We start from the raw sequence: 15,452 nt of genomic DNA, 5'->3' as shown, positions 1-15,452 counted from the left end.
GGACCTTGGAGAAGCCCTGATGACAGAGTGCCCAATTCCAGCTCTGTCCCTAAGCCACTGTGAACCCTCAAAGTCTTGGAAAACTCCCTGGGTTCAGTGTCACAGTCTCTTTGTAGGAAATGGGAACAGTAGGACTGACAGGGAGGCAGAGATGAGCTCATGGGCACCCAGGTGTCTTTTTTTTTATTCATTTGAGAGAGAGGGCCCACAAGCAGGGGGAAGGGCAGAGGGAGAGGGAGCCCAAGGCAGTCCTTGATCCCCAGGACCCTGCGATCATGACCTGGGGCCGAAGGGGGCCGAAGGCAGATGCTTAACTGATGGAGCCACCCAGATGCCCCTGACCCAGGTGTCTTATCTACCACACTGGACTAAGCACGTCTAGAAGCAATCTCAGCACAGGTGTCACCTCTTCCAGGAGACCCTTGCTGGCCACCCTGGCTAGGTACCATCATTCTTCATCCCCTCACCCAGTATTATGTTCCTCACAGCACTGAGCAACTATTTGAAAGGATATTGTTGATATCAGCGTTTCCTTCTTCAGTGACCCGCCACAGTCCCTTGAATGTCCCCTCCAAGATAGAAGGGATGAGGACCGTCACCACTTACTCCACAGAAGCCCACAGATAAGTGGGGTGCTCCAGGCACAACCATAAACACAGAAGCCACATGTATTGAGCACCACTATAGGCCGCATTCCACTCCAAGCCTTTTATATATAGCAGTTCTGGTAATGCCGCCAAGCCCCTGAGCTGGCAACAGTTATTATCCCCATTTCATAAAGGGAGAAAGTGAGGCACAGAGCAGTTGAATAACTCGCCCATGGTTCCACAGCTGGTAAGGAGGGAAGCAGGGGTGTCCCACTGCACACCGTAAAAGTATGCTGAGCCAAACATGGGACAGAGTCTCTGTCCCCACCAAACTCAGAGGCTAAAGAGCAAGCTGGGCTAGTCCACCATATAGGAAGTCAGGATACTTCCTAGAGGAAGTGATCCCTCAGCTAAGACCTAGGGGTGTGCTAGGATGAAGTGAGGAGAAGGACAATCTGGGGAGAGGAAACACTGGCCAAGAGATAAGCCAGTGGGCACCAAGCCTGAAGAACTAGAAGTGGCCCGTGTGGCTGTAGTAGGGAACTCAGGGGTGTGCCATGAGTCAAGGGGTACGATCATCTCAACCCTCAAAGACTAAGGTTAAAAAAAAAAGTCCCAGGGAGCAAACTGTATGAGGCAGTATAGCTGGGAAGATGGGCAATGCACACGCCACCCCCAAGACCATGCAGGGCCTTGGCAAGCTCAAGGGCCCAAATTTTATTCCAAGATTCTACATCATACCTCAAAGACTGTGCAAGCCCCTCACTCATTGGTGCCCAAAGGCCATACAAGGGTTTCTGGAAATTTCTGCTGACTCATTGTAGGACCTCAGGCACCTCCATACCCTCTCCAGGTCTTAGTATCCCAACTGGTATTGAATGACCCAGTCCCAAAAGCACATCCCCACTCCATCAGCCTGGCATCCCATAAACAAAATGCTATTGACCAGTGAGATCCTGGCATTCCTGGAGTCCGATTCTGGGACTCTTGTGCACAGGCCATCCCATACTTCCTGAAGCCAGCCCACCACCATGGCACTTTGCCAAGCAGTCTCTGGGCAGGGGGTTGGGTTCTCCTGCTCCTCGTTCCTCCCAGATATAGCAGCTCCCCCAGGTTTTGGCCGGATGGTGGGGTGGGGGGGATCTGCTCAGATCCTCCTGGAGACAAAGAAGCTGACCTGCAAAGAGTTCCAGCAGGAGCCCCGCTCCCCCTCCCTTCCCCCCTCTCCCTTCCCAGTCCACGTGTCTCTATTGTCTGCTCCCCGCTTCAGGGAAAGACACAGCCTCGGATGTGTCAAAACCACCACCCCCCGGCAGCAGGGAAATTAATTACTGGACGATTTTCACTTCCTCTTGCAGCGCCTGCCTGAGCTAGGCACCGGAACAGGACCGAATGAGTGGGGCCAGCATCTGCATGGGGGACTTGCTGCCCCCACCAGTTCTGGGAGAAGAAAGTTGAACCCCAAACCCAATAGGGCACTTCAGTGGGAGGTCAAGCTGGGGTGGGGGTGACGACTTCCTCTAGTTAAAACTGAGTGTCTACACTGGCCACTTCTGAATTGGGGGAAAGGGAGAGGACTGGAGGCAGGAGGGTCGCAGCTGGGGAGCTCACACTCTTTTCTTTGCATCCCCTTCCCTGTGTCCCCATGTGCCTGAACCCCACCTGCCCAGACCACTCTCTGTCCTCTCCCCTCGGCTTCTCCCTCTATCTTACACTTTTCTTTCCCTTTCTTGGCATCCCTGAGGGGCTTTCTTTTTGTGTGTCTGGATCTCTCTCTTTCTCCCATGGATGTGTGAGCTTGTGTTGCTACTTCTTTTCATCTCTGTTTTCCTATGTTTCTCTCTTGTGTCTTTTTGTCCTTATCTCGGTCTCTATTTCTACCTCTTTCAGTGTGTGTGTCTCTCTTTCTCTGTATGCCTCTTTCTGTCTTTCTCTGTGTATCTCCTCTCTCCTCTCTCCCTCTCTCTCTCTCTCTCTCTCCCTCCCCCCCGCCCCACTCCTCTTTCTCCGTCTCTCTATATCTCTGCGCCTTTCTCGCCCTCACTTTCTCCCCTCCTGCCTGCCCGCTGCTCCCTGCGCCTGGCCTGCCCCCACCGCTGCCGGTTCAGGGGAACGTGTGCGGAGCGATTGTCCTGGGGGACATTTGATGGATTAGAGCGCTGAACAGTTCCATTGCTAGGGGACCACCTGATCTCCTCCAGCCTGCGTCCCATATAAAGCCGGCAGCCGGAGTGCTGAGCACAGCTCCAGCGATCGCCCGTCTGCGCGCCGCCGCCGCCAAGCCCGAGCGGGAGCCCGAGCCAGAGCCGGGGCCGCCGCCACCGGTGCCGGCTCCGCGCTGCCGCCCTCCCGCCCGCTGGGAGCTGTCCAGTGCTGAAACCCCGCGCAGACAGCCAATCGCGCCCGGCTGGCCGCCTCCCCCCACCGGGGCCCCACGCAAGTGCCCCCGCCGAGCCCCCCGCCAGTCGCACCATGCCGCGCTCCTTCTTGGTAAAGAAGATCAAAGGGGACGGCTTCCAGTGCAGCGGGGTGCCGGCCCCCACCTACCACCCCTTGGAGACCGCCTACGTGCTGCCTGGCGCCCGGGGGCCGCCCGGGGACAACGGTGAGTAGGACCCGGCGGGGGGGTGGGGGGGAGAGGGAGGGGAGTTCGGGCCCTCCCCATCTCGGGCCACGAGGAGGGGTGCGCGCGGCAGGGAACCCCGGGAGGAGATTTCCCTGGCTGTGTGCGCCTCCCGGGCTTCCCGAAGGCCGGGCGGGCGGGGCAGGGGCTAGGTCCCTACAAAGGGAAAGTCGCAGGGTCGATCCATCCCACAGCCACGCGCCAGCCCAGACTTTGAAAGTTGTGGCCCTAGAACGGGGCTGGAGTGAGAGGTGTTGAGAGAATGGAAAGAGAGAGAGGCACCCACGAAGGGCTAATGCTGGGGGGCTAATGCACAAGGCAGTCTGAGGGTCCTCTCTCCCTGGTGGAGGGAAGGAGGCTGGCTGCCTGAGTGTTCTGCCCTAGTGGGGAAGATAAGCAAGCCAGGACTACCAGTCCCTGGGGAGATAGGGCTGGCTCCTTGGGTGTAGCTGGGGGCACTCTCCTTCCCTTCAAGCCTGCTCCCCCTGGCGATGCCAGACAAGTGTACCCAGGCCCCCTCTCTCAGCAACTCTTTTGTTACCCTCAGCCACATGCCTGCCAAAGGCTGGGCCTGTCCTTGGGGCTGCAAGAAAGAGGGGATTTCTAGGTGTTCCCCTAAAGTGGCTCTTGATCCCCTGGGCTGAACTCCTTCCCCACTCCAGCTTCTCCACCCCCTCCAGAGCCAGCCCTGCTGTTCCTTGTAAGTCCCCCACCCCCAGCACACTCCATCTCTTCTCAGAGCAAGTTCCTGCAGGGACAAGGGTTTGAGGGACAAGAGAGGTCATTCAGCCTGAGAGAGGGGTGATCTCTGAAGGGTGTGGAGAAGAATCAGAGACTGCCTGTGTACACCCCATCCCCCATCAAGGGGATCACAAAAGGGTTCTCCTCTCATGGCCCATACCAGGCAGGTGCCTGGAGAAGAGACATCCCTTTGGCAGTAAGAAATCTGACATCACATGTGGCATCAGCTTTTGGGTGTGTGTGGGGGGGGTGAGGGAGGAGAGGAGAGGGGAGGGGAGAAAAAAAAGAGAAGAAAGGGCTGTGGGGGGTAGGTGAGGTGGTGAAGGCAGGGGCCAGGGAGGGTGGGAGTTTTCACCTTAGGGATTTCCAAGCACTTCACCCACATTCCATCACTCTATCAAGCCAGGTAGCAAGAAAGCGCTGGGCAAAGGGCTCTGTGACCTCATCAAGGTCAAAGAAATTAGGGAGTGATCAGGGATACAGCTATAGTTCCTCAGCCTTGTGCCTCCCCCAGAGAACCAACCCCTTTTTCCATTGCCTATATGTCCCCTTATTCTACTGTCCTCTTTTCTTGACCCCAGGGCCTCTTGGGGTCAAGGACAGAGGCCCAGGGATATGGCTGGGCTTGTATGAGTGCTGGCAGGACAGAGGGTAGACCTGGGACCATGCCAGGGCTGGGAAGTGCGTGTGCTAGGATCTGGGTAGGAACTGAAATGCGTGCAAGATGAGGATGTGGATCCCTTGGGGGACTGACACAAAGCCCCGGGCTCCCACCCCCTGGAGCCCCAGTGGCCCTGTCCCCAGGCCAGTTGAGGAAACCCAGAGAAGCTTAGAGAATTTCTCTTGCACAGCCCAAACCGCAAACTATTCCTCAGGAGGGTGACAGGAGCGCCTTGCTTTGAATTCAGTCTCAAAAAGCTTTGAAAGGAACCCTTGAGTGAATGATGGGGTCAAGGCAAAAGTTGGAGCAAAGCTATCAGCAAGGGTGTTCCTGTGGGGGTTCCACCGGGTTTGACACCCTAGAACCTCCCCTGTCTTTGGCCCTTTCCCCCAAAGGACCAGCTCCCTAGCCTCCAGAGAATCCTGAGGCTGTCGTGATAGTCTGATATCTGGCCTGGAACTGTGGGAGACTAGGTCTCTGACTCACTGTGTGACCTTAGGCAAGTGTCTTCCCTTCTCTGGTCCTGTCTCCCCAGCAGCGAAAGAGTTTGGATACTGAACTAAGTATCCTTCCAACTCTGACAAGCTCAGCTTTTGTGAAGGTCAACTGTGAGATGGGAGGCACTGGAGATACCTGGATGAGGGTCTAATGGACTGCAGGGGGCCATTGTCAGGCTCTCTGTAGGATTCTGTTCGCCATCCAACGCCTGGCTGAGGATGGCAGAGTTTCTGAGACCAGGTATTTCTTAGCTTCGTTCTCTGCAGGATGCCCCACAACGAGGACAGGCACCCTGGCCTAGCTGCTTTGGCAGTGCCTGCTGTAAAATGCCTGTGCCAGAGACCGGGGGTGACCCTTCAAGCCTGGGTATGGCTGGGAAACACAGGGTCTGCCTCATCCTGTTTTCAAGGGCCTCTCCTACCCCTGGGGTGTGGCTAGACTGGACAGTGAAGGCTCCCTCCTTCCATGGGTGGACAGGGTGCTGGGGTTCCTCAGAGAGCCTGCCGGCTAGTGGCCCGTTGTCTCCGCTCTGCCGGAAATAACCTTGCTGAGCGTTTGAGGGAAGTGTGAAAAATTGCTGAGCCGACGTTTTTCTCTCCCAGCGTGTGTAAGTGTGCTGGGTAAACAAGGAGAAAGAGAGGAGGGGGGGAGGTGAGGCGATGGAGGGGGGGAGGTGAGGCGATGGAGGGAGGGAGGGAGGGGGAGGGAGGGGGAGGGGGGGAAGGGCCTGGGGCTGGAGATAGTTCCAGTTATTAGAAAGATCCTCTTACAAGCCATTCCTGCAGCAACGGCCACAGGGTCAGGATGAAGCTTGTGGGAGGGGAAGCTGGGGAGGGGGCCTGTGAATGTGGAGGTCAGAAGAACCACAGGCTCCTAACTGATGGAAGATGCAGGGCCCCAAATAAAAGAGGTGTACTCCCAGTGCAGGGAATGCCTGGGAGTGCTGAGGATTCCTGGAGGACTCCTCCTACACACACACACACACACACACACACACACACACACAGGGATGCTCTTCTTTGCCTCCCTACTCCCTCCCTTTTCAGCCTCTGAGGGCTGGGTAAAGGGTGCGGCAGGTGCATTGGGGCTCCAGGCCGCCCCCACCAGCCCAAAGAACCCCGAAATAGGGAAGGGGAAGCCTCCCAAATGGAAAAAATCTCCAGGCCTTTCTGCAGAGCTCCCCAAAGAAGGGAGACCAGATTTAATTCCACCATCCTGTCCAAGACAATGCCTCATTTCTCCCCCTCCCGCTCCTCTTGCTCCACTGTTTTCTGTCTTGGTGCAGCCTCCCCTTCCCCTCCTCTTCCCTGGGTGATGCTGAACACATATTCAGTTTTGTGAGATGCCAACTCACATCCCCCTAACCCTCTCACACCCTCATCCTCCAACTCCGTCAAGCCCGCCGCTTTGCAGGCACTGGGCCCCCACCCTGGGGAGATGCTGGGCACTCTGAGCCATCACAGAGCGGGCTGCTGCTTATTTATCTGCACAGCAGTAGTCTCCACGGACCCAAGCCGAAGACAGCTTCATTCCCTCATACACTCACACCCTAACTCGGAACTCCAGCCGGGCTCCCGGTCCCCCTTTCTCTGTATCCCCAGCCGAGTCCTGCCTCCATACTCCTTCAGAGTGCATCTGACCCAGGCAGATGAGGGATCAATGCCAATCCAATAACACAGTTGTCTGCCCTCCACAGCTACATTAAGCCTCCCCAGCAGGCCGGGGAAGCACTCCTACTCTTGCCCATGGTCTTATCTAGTTGACCACATTATACCAGCACCCACTTCCTCTCACTCTCTCTGATGGCGCCGGGGAGTCGCTCCAGGCCAGGCCTGGAAGCCTGGCTGAAAATCCCCGACACATCCACCCCACACCTCAGAAAGTCCATCTTGAGAGCAGGGATGCAAAAGGGCTGCCCCAATCCCTTGGCAGAGGGAGTCCAGAGAAGACTGGGGAGGTGCCCAAGGACACACAGCAGGCCCATCTGGCTCTTCTTTAACTACCACTTCCCTGGCATCTCAGTCTTGGTCTAGGTCCATGATACAGGTTAGAGACATGTCAGAGGTCCAGGTTCAAAGTCCAGGTCCAATGTCTAGTGTAATGTCCAGGTCCAGATCTGAGATCCAAGCCTAACATCCATGTTCAACCTTAAGTCCGAGGTCTAGGTCCAAGGTCAATGTGCAAGGTTATAGGTCCTAACCAATATTCAAAACAAATTCATGTCCAAGTTCAAGTTTCAATGTCTAAGATCAGGTCCAGGTCAATGCTCAGGTTCAGGGTCCAGGATTAAGCCCCAGGTTGAATTTCCAGTCCAAGGTCATGTCCAGGTCCATTCTCGAGGCTTCCCAGGCTCAAGTCTTAGACCTACCATTAGTTTTCTCTGTGGCCTCGGACTAGTCTTCCCCTACTCCAGCCTCGGTTTCCCTTTCATGAACTCAAGCAGTTGAACTTGCTCTCAGCTCTAACCTTCTAGGGATCCAGAAATTTGACTTTCCTAAGAATTAGTCAGTGGGAGTATAGAATAACAGGGCCCATAGCCTCCCCAAAAACCTGGGGTCACAAAGGGGATATGAAGGCCTGGAGCTGAGCATCCACTCTTCAAACAGTCTCAGTTTGTGGTTCCTGAGGGAGAGCAGAATACATCAAGTCCCTATGTCAGCAGAGCAATTTACATATCCCAAAGACCCCCTGCACCCCCAATCTCCCCACACGCTGTGGGCAAAGGGCAGTGAGCACGGAGTGGGGGGTGTGGGGGGGGGTAGAACTATCTCCAACCTACAAAGACAAATGAGGCCAGGGAGGCCCATCACTCGCACGAGGTCACAAGGCCATAAATGGTGGACCCAGTCACAACTCCCTGTTGAGCGCTTCATCTATACATTCTAGGGACACTCACAGCCTAGAGGTCCTCTGGGAGGCACAGTGAGAGAGATGGGGTCCCTGCAGTCCCTGACCTCCCTCCCAGCTGTCTCTAGCTACCAGCCTTTGGTAGGAAGGGAGGTTGGAATAGGCCCTCTGATGGCACCTCTCTGGAGCAGAGAGGGTAGGGCAGAAAGCGGGAGGCTTGGAGAGCCTGCATGCATTGTGCAAGGGCCTGCTGAGATTTCCCCAAAGGAGCACGAGGCTGCTCCACCAGCCAGTGCTAGGCAATTCAAGACCCTTAGCCACCTACTCCTATCTCCACAACCTCTTGAAAAATCTTTCCTATTGATTCCTGCAGAGCTGTGGACCTCCCTGTGGGCCACAGGAATTGGGTCACAGTCAGGAAAAAACAGAATATGTGGGGTTTCTGGAGGGGAGAAGGTGGGGAGGGACTCTGGAATCCTCTAGACACTCCCTGGGCCTGGGTCAGTGGGCATCAGCCCCACACCCTACAGCCGTGGTCACGTTGGGCCAGACCTCATTCTGTCCCCTGATCATCTGGACTCAGGGACCCCTCCCCAGTGGGCAGGTGTACCAGCTGCCAGGCCCTTGGAGGAGGTGGGTGTCATTTCTGGTCCAGTGCCCAGGGAACAGCTAACAAAGATGCTATAATAAGGGGAGGGGGAGGTACCAGCCCCTTTGCCCAGCTCTGTGAGCAGACAGGAGAAACTATTTTTATCCCGCTTTGCTGCTGACAGACCTGGCTTTCTGCTCAGCTGGCTGGAGCTGATTCTCGAGGCCCGAGGCCCTGGCACAGCAAGCAGCAGCTCTAAATATACCCGTGCAGCAGCCCCTCCAGCTCCCACCACCAAGCAGGGCTGGGCCCTCCTCAGGAAAGTGGGCCACCTGGAAAGCTGGCCCACCACCAGGCCCCTCTCTTTTTCTGCCCATCTCAAGGCAGGGAAGTGGGACAGGGGCTGGAAATTCCCGGCAGGAAGTTTGGGACCCTAGGAATCTGGGAGAGACTAGGAAAAGGAGTCCAGGACTAAGAGGCAGAAGGCTGGCCTAGCTCTTACGAGAGCTTGTGACCAGAGAGCTTGCTTTGTGACCTGAGGTGGGTCAAGGCCCCTCTCTGGGCCTCAGCTTCCGAAGGGCACTGTAGGAAGTGACTATCAGGTTCCCTCAGACAGGAGCTAGTGTGCACAAAGCACTGAGCAGGGCACCTTGTATACAGTAAGTACTCAGTGTCAATCACTACTTGTACTACTTTTATTTGCAAAAATTTACGAGGGGCAGGAACATTTTCCCAAGCAGCTTCTCCACAGCCCCAGCCCCTCATCAACCCATCAGACACACCAACTAGGTGATGTTATCTGAAGAAACCCACTGCCCCTTTCCCGCACCAACTGTAAACTTCCCACCACCAGCAGTCTCCATCCAGTTGGGGTATTTTGGAAAAAACACAGACTCTGGAGGGTTGTAAGCCTAACTCCTCTGCCAGTGACCTTGGGCAAACCTTCTCCCCTCTCTGGGTCCCCAGGCCTCTGGGAGTAACATACTGCCTGGCACAGGGGGAGGCTGACGGGAAGCAGTGTTAGGTAGCAGTGGTGGTATTTACTCAAGATGCCCCCTGCCCTCACCCCAAGGGGCCAGTCCAATGAGACTGTGTCTGTGGAGCACCCAGCACCTTAATCTCCATGAAATTCTCTTCCCACCACTCCTTTGAGTGCAGGATTTTTAATTTTTTAATCAATTCTGGACTTTCCATCTAAAGTATTAAGACTCGTAGGCAGAGAACACCAAAAGTCATTCTCAGGTGACACGTGTGTGATATCGCTGTATCTCCAAAGTGTCCCTCCAAGTGGCAGGGGTGGCTCTGGTCCCTATCCCTCAAATAGGGGATTTGAGCCTAGAGAGGCTGTGTGACTTGCTCAAGGTCACACAGCTAGGATATGGGTAAAAGAGCCAGGATGAGTGTGTCCCTGGTCTTCTCTCTGGGTCCCTGGCCATTCCTGCCTCTATTGTGACCCAAACAGGAGAGCCCTGTCTCACCCTGTCAGGTGGAGGACAGGCAGCTCAGCCATCTCCGGTCACCTGTGGAGCAGAGGAAAGCACCCAAAACCCATCTGGGTTCCATGCAGTTAGAGCACAACTTAGGAGTGTCCTGAAGGGTTCTCCAGGGTTGAGGACCAGAGAGGTGAGGTGCTTTGCCCAAGGTCCCATAGCAGCCTGAGACACCCGTGTGTGTCTCCTTCTACTCCTGGTAGATTAGAAGGATATCACCAGAAATGCAGGGATGATAATGATGACAATAATAAAAGCAGCTTGAGAGGCTATTGTGTGCCAAGCATTGTACTAAGCACTTTATATGCATTAACTCATTTAATGCTATTATATGCTATTATATGCTCCCTTACACATATGTGGCACAAAAAGGTTAAATAACTTGCCAAGGTCACATAGACAGGGAGAAGTCTAGGCTGATCTGAGGAGGATGAGGTAGAGTTGAGGGGGAGTTGAGGGTGTTCGTGGAGGACAGGAAAATGGGCATCCCTAAGGATCTATTCAGCCATGGGGCAGAGTGAGCCTTTAAAGCATACCAGTCAACCTTCTTCCTCTACAGACCAAATCCAGAGACGTTAAGTAACCTGGCCAAGGTCACAAAGCAAGTTAGAACCACCTAGTCCTAATGTGACCATGCAAACTCTCAGAGAACCCCCAATCCACCCCACCCCACAACCCATCTGAGCTCTACAGATGCGGGGAATCAGGTGTGGCCTGCAATGCCCGGCCTGAAGCCAGTTATGCATCCGTTCCTAGGCAGAGGACCAGCCTTTGTTTGAGGAACCCCTATTTCTATGTAAAGAGCCCCACAGCGACAGGAGTACGGTGCTGCGGTGCTGCAGGCTGCCACCAGAGGGCACCACGGGCAGGAAGCCCAATTTGGGTGAGGACTTGCCTGGTTCCCTGAACTCCTCCTAATACCCCACCAGAAGTTTCCTCACCCTGAACATGATGTAAAAATTACACATCCTGAGGAAACAGAGGCCCAGAGAAGAACATCAAGATGTGTCTTGGCAAGTGCCAAGAAAACTGCAGCACAGAAACCCAGCTGGGAAGGTTATTATTATTACTAATAATAACAGCACACATGGATCAGGGGTTTGCAATGTGCCCAGCACTGGGGTGGGATCCTGGCTCTAAGTTACTTGCTGGGCATGTTACTTAATTACCTTGTATCTAAATTTCCTGATCTGTAACATGGTGCCAACTGGAGTCATGAGGATGGAATGCATTCGTGCATATAAAGCCCTCAAACAGCATCTGACATGTTAAGTGCTCTAAGATGTTCATCATTATTTCTTCATTTTTCACTCACTGTTTGTTTACTCATGGACTCCTTACTACAACTGTATGCATGCTTACATTATCCCCCATTTTAGAGCTGGGGCAAGAGAGGCACAGAGAGGTCAAGCAGTTTGTCTGAGGTCACACAGCTGGGCACCGTAAAGTTGGAACTCCATTCAGGCAGCCTGGTACCAAGGTGGTGCTCTTAACTAGTATGCCCTTCTTATTTCATAACAACATGCAAGGCGCTGGTCACAAGATCAGCGATCCCCTGCAAATGGATCCTGTACTATCTATCCCCTGAGGCACAGAGAAGGGCGTGACTTGCTCAAGGTCACCCAGAATCTCTGCGGGGAATCAAGCTGTCCCAAGAACAGCCAGACAGAATGGCTTGCAGCAGATCCTGCTGGGCTGGGGAGTAAGGCTGGCCTGGCAAATCTTTATCACCATTTATCACCCATTTCACAAATAACTTACGTTGTGCCCACAAGATGGGGCACCAGGGATAGGAAGTGAACCACCCAGCTGTAGCCCCTGCCTCGGGGACCTCTGGGGGTGTGGAAAACAAGGGGAGGAGGGCAGTAGATCCCAATCCTGGCTCCATCCCTTGAACAAGTACCATCACCTCTCCATGCTTCCATTTATGTGTCACAGAGGTGGTTTTGTGACATTTGGTCAGGCGAGGGGAGTGAAGCGCTTAGCACAGGGTCCGGCACGCAGTAAGTGCTCAGTAAATATTAGCTATTGTCATCATTATTCCCGTTACAGTGGAAATATAGGAGAGAGGAGGTCTGGGAGTGTCTTAAGGTATTTAACTTAGTCTGAAACAATAATCTCTCTGAATGTTTTGGGGCATGAGTGCGAAGCCTGATTCCTGGACTGGGGGGGGGGGACCTCCAGACCAAAGGCAGGCAGGAGGGGAGGACTGGGTGCTGAGAGGCTGGGCAACCTTCCCTCCCCAATTAAAAAAACTGCCTGCACCACTGCCTTCTCTGCAACCAGAGCCCCTCCCTACTGAGTCATCCACCCCCACAATCCCAAACCACGTCTGTGTGCAGCGGGTCCTGTGCCAACATCTGAAAGGAAAGAAGAAAAAAATAAGGGGCCTAACCTTGTCTTCAGGGTTGGGGGACAGTCTGCACAGACTTTACTCTATTACCATCCCAGATCCCAGAGGAGAGGAAAAGGTACAGAGGCTGAATGAGGCAGGATGTTTCAAGGAAGGAAGGCTCTGAATCCAGTTCCCAGCTTACAAAGTCCTCTTCCACCTGCTTTCTTGAGTTGGGGATGTTGAAGGTGAAATGTGGGGAGAGCAGGTCTCAAGGTCAGAAGGAGAGGGTCAAATCTCCTACTTTGCCCAGCTTTCCCCAGCTTGAAACCTCAGAAAGGGGCCTAACCTTCACTGTCCTCCTGGAATCGAAAGACAATGGACACACAACCTTGGTGCCAGGTTGATAAGTTTGTGCATATCTGCCAGAAATTCTCCTGGGAGCCCAGACCCCAGGGTCCTCTTGGGAGGGTGCTAGGTACCAGGCTAGGTCTTGAGGGGAGAGACAAATCAAGGTGGCCCCTGCAGTTGGGAAGCCTCTGTGGAACCCCCTGGGAGAGCCTCAGTCTGCCTACCCACCAATCACACAAACCCAAGTAGACAGGATTTCTGGTCCGACTATGAAGAGGAGGGAGGAAGAGGGGGAGGTGAATTCCCACAGGGAGACTCCAGAATGCTTCTAGTGGAGCTGGGAGCAAAACAGGCTTGGGAGCAAGGACAACGAAGTCCCCTTCCTGGACCACCTATAACATGCCCCACACTTGACCTCTTAAATCCTCTAGCATCCCTGGGAGGTGGGTCTACCAAGATTTTTAATTCATTTAATTCATTCTACTTATTGCACACCTTTTTTAAGCCGGGCACATGCTGGGCACACAGAGTCAGCCCTTGGAAGCTCATAGTCGGGTGGGAGAGGCAGACAATTAAATAATCTTCAGTGAAGTCACTTTTTTAAGCAAGCAAAAAGTGTAATTATAATAGCTAACATTTATATAGCAATTGCTGTGTGCTCCCTCCCTCCCTCTCTTTCCCGATTTCCTTACCCGGAAAATGGGGATGATAACAATACCAACTTTGCAGAGTCTACTAAGGGTTGAATGAGTTAACACACATAAACCAGAGGCAGAGCCTGGTGCACGCTTAACACACACTTCTTTTCACACTTAACACAAAGACTCTGGGAGGTAGTGTCCAAATATAAGCTCCATTTTGTAGATGAAAAAACAGATTCAGAGAAGTTATGGCAAGCACCAAAACAGCAGAATGTTGTTAGAATAAAGACAGCACGGCCTTTGGCGTCAACCTGCTAAGGCCCGCATCTTGGCTCCATCACTTACTAGCTGCGAATTTACAGACTCTTTTTTGTCTTTATCTGTAAAGTGGGTGTAATACCAGTAAGAGTTTCACTGCGTGGTTGTGAGCACTTCAGAAAATAGCGCACAGCCAGTAGAACCGTGGGAGCACCGTGCTCCGAGAGGGTGGTGCAGGGGTTGTTTCCATCGTGGCACATAGAGAAGGAATCTGAACCCAGGCAGGGGGAAGATGCACGGCAGGGACCACTGTCTTACCCGCAGCCAGTGTCTCCCAAGCGCGAGCACGGGGACGCCATGATGGGAGGGCGCGCGGAGTGACTGGCCCTCTGCGGCGCCTCACCTTCGTCCTCGCTCCCTTCCCTCCCCTGCAGGTTATGCCCCGCACTGCCTGCCTCCCAGCAGCTACGATGCGGACCAGAAGCCGGGCCTGGAGCTGGCGCCGGCCGAGCCCGCCTACCCGCCGGCGGCGCCGGAGGAGTACAGCGACCCCGAGAGCCCGCAGTCCAGCCTGTCCGCGCGCTACTTCCGCGGGGAGGCGGCCGTGACCGACAGCTACTCCATGGACGCCTTCTTCATTTCCGACGGGCGCTCGCGGCGGCGGCGCGGCGGGGGCGGCGGCGGGGACGCGGGCGGCGCGGGGGACGCCGGGAGCGCCGGGGGACGCGCGGGGCGCGCGGGGGCGCCGGCGGGAGGCGGGCACCGGCACGCGTGCGCCGAGTGCGGCAAGACGTACGCCACGTCGTCGAACCTGAGCCGCCACAAGCAGACGCACCGCAGTCTGGACAGCCAGCTGGCGCGCAAGTGCCCGACGTGCGGCAAGGCCTACGTGTCCATGCCCGCGCTGGCCATGCACGTGCTCACGCACAACCTGCGCCACAAGTGCGGCGTGTGCGGCAAGGCCTTCTCGCGTCCCTGGCTGCTGCAGGGCCACATGCGCTCGCACACGGGCGAGAAGCCGTTCGGCTGCGCGCACTGCGGCAAGGCCTTCGCCGACCGCTCCAACCTGCGCGCGCACATGCAGACGCACTCGGCCTTCAAGCACTACCGCTGCCGCCAGTGCGACAAGAGCTTCGCGCTCAAGTCCTACCTCCACAAGCACTGCGAGGCCGCCTGCGTCAAGGGGGCCGAGCCGCCCCCGCCGCCCCCCGCCGGCGCCGCCAGCTGAGCCGCCCGCTGCCCTCGGGGCCCCCACCTCCATCTCCGTCCTCTAAGCGCCCCAGCAGCGTTTCCCTGCCCACGCCCCTGGGAGGATGGGGGGAACAACCCTCCCCCCCCCCCCCCCCCCCCCCGGACCCTCCCCCCCCCCCCCCCCAGACCCACCCCTCACATCCCGCACTGGCTCCCCGCGCCCCCCCACCCCCGCGCCCTCACCCCGACCACATGACCACATCGTCCTTTCCGATCCCCAGACCCGGACCTTGACCCCCTGTACCCGCCCTCAAGGCTCCCAACTCAGGCACCAGGTCCGCACCTCTCCCGGGCCCCAGAGCCGGAACGTTCTCCGTCCTCTCCCTGACCTCGCACCTCTCCCCTATCAACTTTCAGACCTTTCCTCTCGATTCTCCGCTGCGTCTCTCCTACTATTCCTCTATCGGAACCCCAGTCTAAAGCCCAAACCTACCTTTGACTCTCTCGTCTGTCCTGGTTTCCCCATCCACGCGGTACACAGGCCCTGCAGCTCCCAGGCCACATTTCAACCCCAGACCCTCCTTCGGCCTCTGCTGAGTCTTGCTGTATGTGTGCCCATCTAGGGACTGAATCCCTCTTTGGA

At 55.5% G+C, this 15,452-nt stretch overlaps 2 protein-coding genes across 2 annotated transcripts in view; one reads left to right on the top strand and one right to left on the bottom strand.

Moving 5' to 3' along the window:
- Positions 1-15,452, bottom strand: part of LOC116868781 (atherin-like) — a 69,747-nt gene that overhangs the window by 42,146 nt on the left and 12,149 nt on the right. The window lies entirely within an intron of this gene.
- SCRT2 (scratch family transcriptional repressor 2) lies at positions 2,602-14,932 on the top strand. Its single transcript, XM_032858988.1, has 2 exons — positions 2,602-3,192; positions 14,053-14,932. Exons 1-2 carry the CDS (start codon positions 3,060-3,062, stop codon positions 14,844-14,846), a joined length of 927 nt encoding a protein of 308 aa, XP_032714879.1. The 5' UTR covers positions 2,602-3,059; the 3' UTR covers positions 14,847-14,932.

This window comes from Lontra canadensis, unplaced genomic scaffold (assembly GCF_010015895.1).
Source record: "Lontra canadensis isolate GAN:19392208 unplaced genomic scaffold, GSC_riverotter_1.0 scaffold16, whole genome shotgun sequence".
Lineage (NCBI taxonomy): Eukaryota > Metazoa > Chordata > Mammalia > Carnivora > Mustelidae > Lontra > Lontra canadensis.
Note: the sequence above shows the minus strand (reverse complement) of the source record. Positions and strands in the feature narration are given on the sequence as shown.

Bases quoted from the DNA above. Each gene is read 5' to 3' on its own strand.
- SCRT2 (XM_032858988.1), top strand. From the start codon at position 3,060: ATGCCGCGCTCCTTCTTGGTAAAGAAGATCAAAGGGGACGGCTTCCAG. The intron at 3,193-14,052 runs GTGAGTAGGACC...CCTCCCCTGCAG, and splicing joins GGGGCCGCCCGGGGACAACG to GTTATGCCCCGCACTGCCTG.